The following is a 12,622-nucleotide window of genomic DNA, read 5'->3' as shown; positions in this document are numbered from 1 at the left end:
AAATAGTGTCTTATTATAAATTACTGTTTAATCTCTTCTTTATATGCTAGTTAGGTCATTATACATTTTTTTAATTATTGGTGTTGGAAGATATAACATCAAAAACATGAATTCAAGACTCTGAAGAGGGCATAACTAATTATTTGTTATAAAAGGGAGCACTGGGAAGAAGATTTAAGGAAGGAGCTCAGTCCATTCGCAAGGAAAATACTGATACTTATCTACATTCATGGATTCTGGTGGTGCCAGGCATTTACTAAAAACCAGAGGCACAGCAGGAAAGCAGGGCCCGTGGGAATGAATCCCTGCGAACTCTGTAGCCTTTAAGTCACCCAGACCAGACCAACAGCTCCCACCCCCCCGCCTGGAGAGCCCTGCGTCCCATCATGCCTGCGAGTGACACACCTGACACCTATACTTCCTCAGGTCCCTCAAAACATACTCCTCTCTGTCACAGGACAACAGCCCAGATTCTTGCTGCTGGCTTGGCCTTTCACGGCAAGCAAAAGTTAAAGGGAACTTCAACAAAAATTTTAAATTTTGTGCAAAGGACATTATCAAGAAAGTAAAAAGACAACCCACAGGATGGGAGAAAATATTTGCAAATGATAAATGTGTCTGCCAGGGTCTACTATACAGAGCATATAAAGAATGATTACAACTCAACAACTAAAGGACACATGACCCGACTTAAAAACGGGCAAAGGATTTCAACAGACCTCTCTCCAAAGAGATACTGAAATGGCCAATAAGCATAAGGAAAATGTTTGGCATCATTAGTCACTAAGGAAGTGCAAAGCAGAACCACTGTGAGATACCACTAAATGGCAAAAATAAAAAAGGTAATTACAGTGTTGGTGAGGATGTGGAGAAACAGAACACGCCGTACACTGCTGGTGGGAGTGTAAAAGGCCGCGGCTGTTTGGGGAACAGTTTGGCAGTTCCTCACGTGAAACGTCAATTCAACCATATGGTCCAACAATTCCACACCAGGTGTATAACTGAGGAAAATGAAATACTTCCTTCCACACAAGGACTTTTACACACATGTTCAAAGAGTAGTCAGGAGGTGGAAGCAGCCCAAATGCCTGTCGACTAATGAATGGATACGTGAAACGTGGTGTATCTGCACAATGAAATGTTAATCAGCGATAAAGGGCACTGAAGTGCAGACATGTGTCCCAGTAAGGATGAGCCTAGTACACATAATGTTGACGTTGGCTGCAGGCTGCATTAAAAAGGCCACATATTACACACACACACACACACACAGTCCAGAGTAGGCAAAGTCACGGAGACTGGAAGTACAGTAGCAGCTGCCAGGGGCTCAAAGGCAGGGATGGAGACGTGACTGCCAACTGACATCGGGCTTCTTTTTAAGGCGACAAAATCAGAATTAGATGGTGGTAAGGTTACACCACCTTGTTAATCTACAAAAAACCATAGATCTGTACACCTCAAAAGGGTGAATATTACAGTATGTGAAACTTTATCTGAACAGAAATCAAAATGAAGGCAAATGACATAAAACAGCGAAANCACACACACACACACACACACACACACACACTGTCCAGAGTGGGCAAAGTCACGGAGACTGGAAGTACAGTAGCAGCTGCCAGGGGCTCAAAGGCAGGGATGGAGACGTGACTGCCAACTGACATCGGGCTTCTTTTTAAGGCAACAAAATCAGAATTAGATGGTGGTAAGGTTACACCACCTTGTTAATCTACAAAAAACCGTAGATCTGTACACCTCAAAAGGGTGAATATTACAGTATGTGAAACTTTATCTGAACAGAAATCAAAATGAAGGCAAATGACATAAAACAGCGAAAGAAGACACACCCTAACTATAAGGAAAGCCTCTAAGGGACAAAGGAGCGAAAAGCCCGCGATCTCAGGCTGTGCAAAGCTACTCTCCAAACACGTTAAAGCTGGAGTTTCTGATTAAAAGCTGACCCTGTGTGACTGAGGCTCAACAGTGGGGAGCAGGGGGCACGACTAAGCCTCACCTGTGGGAACGAATAAGGTGTGGCCCTGCTTTACCACACATTTGTAGCACTTATCCACCTTATCTCCGAAGAACACCTCGCTCTGGGTCACAGACGAACTCCAAGACTCGTAGAGCGCCAAGTTTTCATCTGTCGGCTTTATCAAATAAAAAATCTTCTCGCCCTAAAAGACAGCAATCACACTGGTTTTGGAAAGAAAGAGCCATTCTTAGGATGGCCTACTCAGATGCACTTTCCCAGTAAAATGACCGAAACAAGAGAGTTATCACATTTTTAAAGCTCAAAAAGGCATTTTTCACATACCTAATCAATAGCTAGTGCCCTGCAGAAGCACCTTTCTTCACAGGAGCACAGGCCCCCCCTTCCCAGGTCCAACGAGGCGTCAATCAAGTAGCATCAGAGAAACAGTTAGAGAGAGGAGCGGGGACCATCACAAACATCCCACTGATCTCATTCTCAAGGTCTGGAGTAAACATATGCTAACAGGCCCCAGGTTACAGAGTCATCCGTTTCTGCAAAGGCTGCCCTTTCTCCTGAGAGCTACACTATGACGATCATTTTTAAAGACCTGCAAATCAACTTCCTTTTAATAAACTTATCCTTGGCTCTCATGGAAAAAAGAAACAGGAGCTGAAGGACACAGGGCCACATGCAGTACAGAGCACTGCTGACCAACAGGCATTTAATATAGACGAGGACTTGGTTCCAGATCAGCAGTGTCCAACAGGTTGCCCTACGACGAAGGAAATGTTTCATATCTGTGCCACCCAACACAGCAGTCAGAGGCCGCATGTGGATACTGAGCACTTGAAATGTGGTTAGTGCAACTAAGGAACTGAATTTTAAATTCTATTTTATTTTAATTACTTAAAATTTAGCCACACATGCCTAAGTGGCTATTGCTTAAATAGCACAGTTCTAGACAAAGCAAGGTGAATATAAGCTGCCAAGAAGAATTAGGATTTTTAAAGACCTTCCTGACTGATAAGCTATCCAACCAGCTGTCCTAGCCTAATCTTAGGGTCAGAAGCAATGACTATTACTGTAATTTTGCTCCTTCTCTGGTACTGATTCGGGGATTAAGTGATAACTGAATAGGGAGGAAAGACAAAAGGCTACAAGAGACCAGTTTATTAAAATCATGGCAAAGCAAATGATTTTAATCTTAATCTAAATATAGATTAAGAACTAACAGCTAGCTCCTCTGTTACTTAAGATTAAAAAATCATAATGCTTACCAGGAACATGATAGGTCCTATTTAAAAAGTACAAAAGCTTCCCTCTTTGCAAATGCCATTTGCATGAATGCACCCTGCAAATACAGGACTACGTGTTTTTGTCAATAGGAGAACAAAGAAATACCGGCGTCTTACCCAGAGGACATGGTACCAAACCGAAGTCCCACCAAAGTCGATGTGGAAATCCGTGTAGCTGTCTTGCACTCCCATCAAGCAGTATTTTTGAACAAACGGCTTGGGAAAGACTGAGTCGTCTGGCCAATAGTTTTCTACCCAGGAAAGTTTTCTGGCTATGTCGGGGACCTCCACCAATTCAGACATCCTTTGAAAAAGAAACACACACACACACACACACAGACACGCCCACATCATGCATATTAAAACTTCTTAAAATGGCATCTTCCATCTCAACCCAGACCAAGAAATTAAACGAAACTCAAGGTTAACAACAATACTTTAAAACTCCCTGTATTTCTAAATACTCTGAGCATGCCAAAACAAAATTTACCACATTGGCACCACTGGGCCATTTAAGAAGTCGCAATTATGTTTCTCACTGAAGTAAACTTATCATTTAACTGCGCTTCGCTAACACTCAGAAGACTAACCCCAAAATGTTCGGAACTACTCACTTTGTATCTGAAAATTCAAGGCTGATCACATTTAACACTTTTGGTCTGTTGGGATTCGTGAAGTATTTAACGTAATTGTGAAGGGTCATTTTGCTGTCGGCCTGCCTTGCCACATCAATGACATCTATCACTTTGTCACCACCTGCGGAGAAAAATTGTAGTCTCATTACTGGGCTTAAAAGTTACATCAATAGATGCCCTAACCAGAAATACATAGCCCAGACGAAGTTTCTCCTGTGCCTTGCATTTTTAAGACCAAATGGAACTTTTGAAAAGGGGGATGGTTTTTGAAGGAAAGAAAGCAATTGAGACAGAACTGCATAATTCACGATGATTGTAAAAATGTACGCATTTACAGGCTTTTTACATATCAATGATTCCCTGCCTGCAGCTCTCACACTGACGAAAATGCAGTAGCTGGTGTGTGGGAGCTGCCACGTGGCCCGGGCTTCCCCTTCCTCAGGCACAGAAGCGGGGGCTGACTTTTCCCCCTTTCGCTTCCGTAACACAATGACTCTAAATCCATCATTTTGAAAAACCGATCAGTCACTGGGGACCGAGGGAACTAAGACAAACAATGTCTGTGTGCCTGCTAGTGTCTTCTCCTCTGCTACTCTGCTTCAAGAAAAAAATCAGTGGTTAGGAAGCAAAAATCAGTTCACATTCGTGCCCGTTGGGATTAATTTGCAAATGTCCTGTAACACCACGAGGTGCTGCTGACACACTGCTACACTGTCACCCTAGGAAGAAGCACAATCAGTTTTACAATGTCCTGCAGGATAAGACAGAATTCAAAATATGGAAATCATCAATCTGAAATAGAAAACAAATAAATGACTTTCCTTTTTTAATGTAACTTTATGTAAGTTAAAAAATACTGTCTAGTAGAATTTATTTTATACTTAGGAGGCAAGACCATTCTGTTCACTGAAGGGCTTTGCAGTACTAAAAAGTTAATTATCGAACAGTTTGAAGATTTTTCCCTATACTTACATTACACTTTATTTATTCACAGTGGTATCTAGGCAAACAGTTTTAGGTTAAGACTCAGCCTTGTCCCCTAATTTATCAAATACTGAGAATTATCTGAATTTCCTCTGTGAAACAGTTATCTGGGAGAACAGTTACAAGGACGAGCTCTCAGAGTTCACGCTCAGGGGAAACACTGTAATGGACGCACAGTTTTGAGTCAAGCTAGATTTGAGATCTAATCCTCAAATAATCTCTAGCTACTGCTGACAAGAAATGACATCTCCACGTAGTCAGCTCTTTCTATAAATACCATGAAGAGAATAATTAAAATAACTAAAAATGTCAACAGTATTGCAATAGATGAACAACATTCCCCTCTTTTCTTATGCCTTTCTGGGCCTCAAAATAACAAATTCGGTCCAGACATCACTAAATGGCGATATCACCAAGCCATAAACACAAAAAGAGGTTTAAAAATATCTCTTCTTTTGCATGGCTATTCTCTCGAGAGCAGGTCACTAAAGCAGGGTCCAGAAGTCTTGCACCTGAATCTCCACGGGGCTGGGCCTAACCCAGGTCCCTGCTGCCTTCCCAGTGTCTGCAGTGACCCCCGCAGTGATGGCTTTTCCTAAGCAAGCACCAGAAAATAGGACAAGCAAAAAAAAAAAAAAAGGCAGCAGGGTGAGTCTGAGGATACAAGAATAGGCAGAATGTTTCATTCTGTTTTTCTCACAATTCCAGGTCTGCTGAGAAAAAAAAAAGTTTTCAACACAGGCGATATTCAATTTCACCTTTCCTGACCCAGGAAACTGAACAAAATTAACTGCTTTTCACTTGACTTTTAATATCATTAGGGCAATGTCACTTTTACTTTTACCGTGTTTTCCAAAGTTCGTACCTACATGACGTTCCACATCGAGAACAGAGAAAGTAGGTGCAGGGAGCCTGAGTCCTAGGTCGTCTAACTTGGGGACCATAATCGGAACTTCAAATCCATGCTTCTCCAGATACCTCTGTGTCAGCTGGCTGCCATGCATCTTCACAATGATTTCATCGGCACTAAGGAAAACGGGAGAGTGAGATGTCAGCTCTGTTCAGTTCAATTCAAAGAATCTCTGGTAATGGGTTAATTCATATACTCTACTATTATCCAATAACAGTGGTTCTCAACCTATTGTAACTAATTCTCCTTTTTTGGAGAAAATGGTTTTTAATAAAGCCCCTTTCAATGTAAACTTCATAATTACTCCAATACAGATCATTGAATATATATTATATATAGTGTATCAAATACCTTAACTATAATGAGAGAAACAAATCAGTTTATAGTAAAATATATATTTCAATATGCAAATGTTCACATAAACTACACTAGAAGCGATAATAGAATAATAGGATGCTTACAATTAGGTGCAATGAGTAGTTGGATTTAAAAAAATTAACAAGATCAGAAGCCACTCAGCACTTTCCGGAGGAACAAAACCGGAGACAAACGAAACGCACATCAAAGAGCGTGGCTAAGTGGCTACAGTGCGCACACATGCTGCTGCAGACCACACAGCAGCTAGGGAGTGATACAAATGTTTGCACACGTATGGATGAACACCCAGGAGTATAACAGACTAAGAAATCAAGTTACAGGAAATAGGCATAACATAACCCTTTCTATCCTTTAAAACTTAGATGCGTATGTATATCCATGCATCTCTCTATATAAGTGTTTTGAATGTCATTTATGTAGAAAAGGGTCTCAAAATGTCTTTAAACAGGGGAGAAGGAAGTCTTAAAACGGGAGAAGGAAGATGGCCTGTTCGCTTTATTTCGTACACTTCTGTGTCCATCACATCAAGTATGTGTAATTTAATTAATAAATGATGTGAAGGTTTATGGAGTTGACAAACAAAACCAAAGACTGTCACCTAATGGTAACCACCATTTGGACATTGGAGACCCTCTCTATAACCAGCTCTCACTTGTGTCCACTGAGGCACAGGAGGCCCAGGAACCCCAGGCCAGGATTTTCAACACTGCGCTTCGGATCACAAACCCATTCGAAAAAAATGAAAGCTATGGCTCCTCCCCCTGGGGGTGGGGAAAAAGCACATTCCCACATGGACGCTAAGGTGTTTATACAGTTTTGTAGGGGACCCACAAGCCTCTCTGAAGCCAGTAAGCACACGGCCCCACGCTGCCAGCTCCGGCCCCCGGCTCTCAGCAAAGCAAGGAAAACAAACACATTTCTCCAATGACTTCGAAACTGATAAAGGAGACTATTGGAGAACAGGGCCTTTAATATCGCAAAAATCACATGGAAACCACGATCCACAATGTTTTCTTTCTCCCCGTAGACCTGAGGGAGCCGACAGTAGCTACTTACACTGCATGTTTCAGTTTAAAGACGGAGGAGGGAGAGAGGAATCCTAGAGACTGCTAAGAAATAGCAAAAGATTTACAGGATCTGAAATAGTTCCATAATAGGTTGCATGTGTGTGATTTAAATTTAAAGTGCGCTTCCTCTCTTTAACAAGCCTGGATATGATTTTGTGTAAAAGCTTATTAAGCATCATCACTTTAAACAGACATCCGGCATTGAGTAGAAAATTATCTCCAGCATGATTAAATGCTGTGCAACAGGGGTGTCAAACTCATTTTCACCTGGGGCCCCATCAGCCTGGCAGTTGCCTTCAGAAGTCTGAAATAATTTGGGGACTGTATAAATATAACCACTCCTCGACTGTTAGGGAGGTGAAATTACATTCGGCCCTTTGGAGGCAACCGCGAGGCTGATGTGGCCCCCGGTGCAACTGAGTTCGGCACCCCTGCGGTATAAGGCTGCTGATTCTCCTCCAGCCAAAGGTGACTCAAACGTTCCCCGTTGTCTGTACAAAATCAGGCAGCCCAGTCCTGCTGCCCCAGGGAGGCCGAGCAATGGGCATGGGTATTGCCGGTAGGCCTGGAGCAGAGGCAGATGAGGAAAAAAAGAAACACAGAGTTTGAAAACGGGACTAGGTGAGGTGGAAGAGAAGCGGTAGCTGCTATTGCGAGGGGCCGAGTACTTGGAACAACTGCCTGAAATGCTGTATCCCACGCTCGCGTGGACTGGGACCCTCAGGTAACAACGTGTTTTACGCAGCGGCCCAGCACACGCACAGGTAACAAAGTGCCATGGGAGCTCTATGCTCAGTCAGTCCTCTGACTTGCAATGTACCGAGGTCCTCTATTTCATTCTGTTTTAAGAAGTAAAAACTTTATTGAGAATAATCATGGCTTGTACCCTGACATTTAAAAACACTGCTTTATTTAGATAATGTCAGTTTATCAGCTAACGTTCTCAACTTCTCTTTGGCCAGACCAGGTCTGCACACCTTGGGAAGACTCGCGAACGTAACTCCTTCACAAAGGTTCTGGTTCCGGCTTGCACTGGTCTGGAGCCGTCATCAATCTCCGTGTAGTCGTGCCGGTGCCAGTTCCTCCTCTTCTTCACTGCGTTTTCAGATACAAAAAAGAAGCATTAGGGTACCTATGATGCTACGTGCTTTCCAGTTGTTATACAATCAGACGTAACAATTATTAAGCACAATAAAAACACTCACATTTTTAATGCATTTCTAGGCTGAAGAAGTAACTACCTATAGAACTATAGTAACTAGTAACTAACTATAGAACATAACTACCATACGCAATTAACTGTGGGATTTTTTTAAACCTACTCTTTTATTTCAAAGTAATTTTTAAATTCAATCAAGGAATTCAAATTAGCAGACGGAGCCCTTTATAAGATCCACATTTACACCCACTATAAAATCTCACAATTATTTAAAATGATGATTTTCACTAGGATGTTAGGTCATAATAGAATTTTTATGCATCATCCAAATCATTCTCTCGGAACAGGGCCTTTGACCCCACGTCGGAACTCTATTTTCACCAGCACAGTTCCTCTCTCTGTGTCAGATTTATCCCCCTAATAAGCACCGTTGCAGTGACAGAAGAAGAGCTGGTGACTGCCTCACAATTAAAGAAAGACGAGCAGCCCCACAGAACAAACAGCTTCGTCCTGACTTCCAGCGCACAGCCCCGGGAGGCTGCAATCTCCAATGGCCACGGCAATCAAGCAGGAGACCTGACTGACTGCTAGTTCGGCCGCTACTCACTCTGCCACCTTGGGCAGGTCACTTAACCCACCTGGCACCAGTGTGCGAGTGAAGGGGATGAGCTTTCCAGCTGGGCTGAGGGGCCCTCAATTAAGGGGACGATGGAGAAGAGGCAGAGGGAGGCGCTCTGGACCACATTCCTCTTTCCACCAGGGTGGCACCACCGACACATCTTCTGTGTAGCACTAATGCGAGGTTTCGGCTTTGTTAATACATATATATTTTTAAAGTCTGAAAAGCACTCTTAAGCCTAAAACCCCCACAATTCTGGGTAACGTACTGATGTCTGCCACTTTCTTAGAATGCATCAAAAAGTCAGATGAACAGATAGTGAGGTAGCTACATGGACAGACACGTGGTAAAGCAGGTAACACCAAGTGTCCACAGCAGAGTCTCTCAACCCTTCCTGCACGTTTGAAGGTTCTCCTGACAAAATGTTGGGTGGAGGAAACAACCCCGTGAGTCTTCAAACCTCCACCTTACAAAGATGGTAACATAATAATGCTGATTCCTCATGCAGAGAAGGAGAAGTCACACTAAGTAATGAACAGAGGTGGAAATCAGACTTAATTCATATCCAAGAGTCTAAAACAAGATTCCCAAGTGGTTTATAGCAGTCACACCCTCACTGTGGACGACAGCAAATTCCATTTTTGAAAACCAAGAATCATAAAGCAACCTTAGCAGAAAATCCTATTAAGGCATCCTTTGAGAGTGCGTATTTTCCCTGATTTAAAATCACTACTAAAATTCAAGAGTATTTAATTCCCGCCTTTTTTCCTCACACATACATATATAGATACATACCCCCATTTTATTTTCAATTGGGATCACAATGTTTGTTCCGCTTATCCTTTTTATTATGAGCATTTTCTCCTCATTAAATATTCAAAAGCAACTTAAGGCAGCTTACAATTATTTAAAGATATAGCTGTAGATGCATCATATTATAATCATTTTTTTTATTCTTAAGCATTTAGTTCATCCTGAATCTTCCTTCAGAGTTGAGATTAACATTCATACACATAAATCTGTTCCCACCATTAACTCCTTGGGACGAGTTCCTAGAAATGCTAGAAGAAAGACTAAATTTTAAGGACACTTGCTACATATCTCAAAACTGCCTTCGGAAAAGTGGTAGGTAACTCACATTCTTACCAGTGTACAAGGTGGGATCCCCCAAATTCAGACTTTATTTATAAAAAAATCATGTGTTCATTCTTGCATGTTTAAACTCCAGTCACCTTCAAAGTACTCTCCATGTAATGCAATACATCCAGTGAGACATTTTTTCCACCACTCAACACAGTTTTTGAACTCATTGATTTCTATATGTTTTAGTGCTTCTGTCATTTTTTGTTTCACCACCGCTTCTACATAAGCAAAAGGCCTCCCTCTGAGGACTTTTTTCATTCGGGGAAACAAAAGAAAGTCGCTAGGGATGAGATCTGGTGAACAGGGAGGGTGGGAGATGGGGGTCATGCCATTTTTTATCAAAACCTGCTGAACACTCAGTGTAGTGTGGGCAGGTCTACTCAATAATTACCCATCTTGAAATGGGCAAACCCAAGAATCTTCAAAAACAAAAAAAATTCACTAAAGCCAAACGCAGCCTCTCACAACAACGCCAGCTGGCACACTGATCCAGATGGGTTCCTAGAACGCTCACCCAGCAGGGGAAGCCTGTACTACAGGGGCCTGCTCTCCAGAAGAAAATTCCAGGGCTTTTTTGGTTCCTCCCTCTCTTATATAAACAGCCTATTTCAAAGCCCTAGGTCAACAGTGAGCATCATTATTGGAAAGAAAGGAAAGGCTGCTCGTTCGATAAGTAATTACGCTACCACATTCGCTTCTGCTGAACAGATTAGAGTTAGAGCAGAGTGGGACTGAACGGCTCTGGGTTTGAACTCTAGCTTTGCCAAACAGCTACATGAAAGAGCTCCTAGACCATTTTTCCCATATCACGCTGCTATAAATATCAAAGGAGAAAACACAGGTCAAGTACTTACTTAGCACAGTGCCTGGCACTCGAAAAACTGCCAATTACTGTTTCCTTTCAAGCGTTCTGACTTGCAGAATGCTAAATAGAGGGCTACAACTGTCCCATTGGGCCAACATGTTTGACACAAAAATAATCAGCTACTATAAGAGTTAGCTTAACTTCTTAAAGGAAGGAAGCCAATAAAGAAACATTTCAATAGTGTTCATAGGGAAAAGAGAGCAAATTCTGAATCTATATCCCACACGCAGGAAGAACACTGAGCATATACGCTTAACTGGTAAACTATTTTTTGATGCCTGTCCTCAAATAGAGTTCTTCATTCCCGTAAGAGGGTCAAGTCCACGTGCACCATATTAAGAGTGTATTATACTACTGCGATGGTACCTGTAACAATAAGGATTCCTGGGGAATTCGAAAAGGGACAGAAGGCCCTGTGTGGCAAGCAAGAAAGGCTTACTAGCAGAGGGCGAGGGACCAAGCGGATTACCCACATTGGGGGTACACGGGAAGGAGTGGGCACGGCGAGCCTTAAATCAAGATGAAGAGATTACTGATACAGATACTGATACAGCTTGGCCCTTTCCCTGTGGGTGCTCAGAGGTGGACTTCTGCCCAGGAGACAGCCAATGCCCGATCGTCTGTCACTCAAGGACGAGAAGCACACGAAGGGCCAGGTAGTACCGCCTTCTCTCCGATGCACTGTTATTCAAAGTGCAGGCTATGATCCGTCACAGATTGTGAAGTCAATTTAGTGATCACTGGCAAGCTTTTTAAAAAATTAAATCAACATGAACAAGTATAAAGGACACATGGACAATAACTAAGGTGGGGGCGGAAATGGGAGGGAGGTGGGGAGCACCGGGGGGGCAGGGCTGGGAATATAAGACAGAAAACTGTACTTGAACAAGAATTAAATAAAAAAAAAATAAATAAATAAAAAACAAACTAAGCAAACCAGGAAAAAAATTATATCATATTAAAAAAATAGAGTATATCACCTGTAGCAGTGTCTTAAATACATTATTCTGCCTCATAGTAACCCACTTACTAGTTCATGAAAATTAAATTTAAATTATTTCATTTGAGGATGATATACTTAAGTTCTAAACTAAAACTATTATCAATTTTAGTTCTGTTTTTCTTCTTCAGGTAACAACCCAGTATTATTTACTTTCTTCAAGAATTATACTCAATCAATAATTATATCAAGTGATATACTACCTACTTCAGTGCTATACAAAATTTTTTAAAAACCTTTAAAATATTTATGACAAGAAATTAGCCAGTTATGCATGTAACAATTCTACCAACCTGCTAACCTCAAATTTTATAGCAGTAAAACAGATATTCTGTACTTTACATGCAAATATTTTAATGCATTCATATAGTTTAAATTTCTAAATCTCTTACAAAATTGGTAAATTAACATTTCTAACAAAACATATGAGCAGTCAGTTGCCAGTAAGTCTTTTAAAAAATTACTTGCCCATGACCTCAGAACAAGATTTCTATTTTTAAAAAAAGTACCACAAAAAAGGCTACATTCAAAATAAAGAGCTTATATGTATGGGTTACCTATATCTGACCCAAGTGTTTCTCAAAGCATATTC

The 12,622-nt window shown here is 41.6% G+C and overlaps 1 protein-coding gene across 1 annotated transcript in view; it reads right to left on the bottom strand.

The window, feature by feature from the left end:
- Positions 1-12,622, bottom strand: part of KDM7A (lysine demethylase 7A) — a 72,712-nt gene that overhangs the window by 29,263 nt on the left and 30,827 nt on the right. The window contains exons 3-7 of the mRNA XM_037049075.1: positions 8,222-8,339; positions 5,755-5,915; positions 3,885-4,026; positions 3,388-3,574; positions 2,015-2,177 (exon numbers count right to left, since the gene is read on the bottom strand). Coding sequence (XP_036904970.1) covers positions 2,015-2,177; positions 3,388-3,574; positions 3,885-4,026; positions 5,755-5,915; positions 8,222-8,339 — 771 coding nt within the window. The remainder of the gene's footprint in view (positions 1-2,014; positions 2,178-3,387; positions 3,575-3,884; positions 4,027-5,754; positions 5,916-8,221; positions 8,340-12,622) is intronic.

Source organism: Sturnira hondurensis, unplaced genomic scaffold (assembly GCF_014824575.4).
Source record: "Sturnira hondurensis isolate 20B ecotype Veracruz unplaced genomic scaffold, ASM1482457v3 Scaffold0006437, whole genome shotgun sequence".
Taxonomy (NCBI): Eukaryota; Metazoa; Chordata; class Mammalia; order Chiroptera; family Phyllostomidae; genus Sturnira; species Sturnira hondurensis.
The sequence above is the reverse complement of the archived record's forward strand: the minus strand, read 5'-3'. Positions and strand labels throughout refer to the sequence as shown.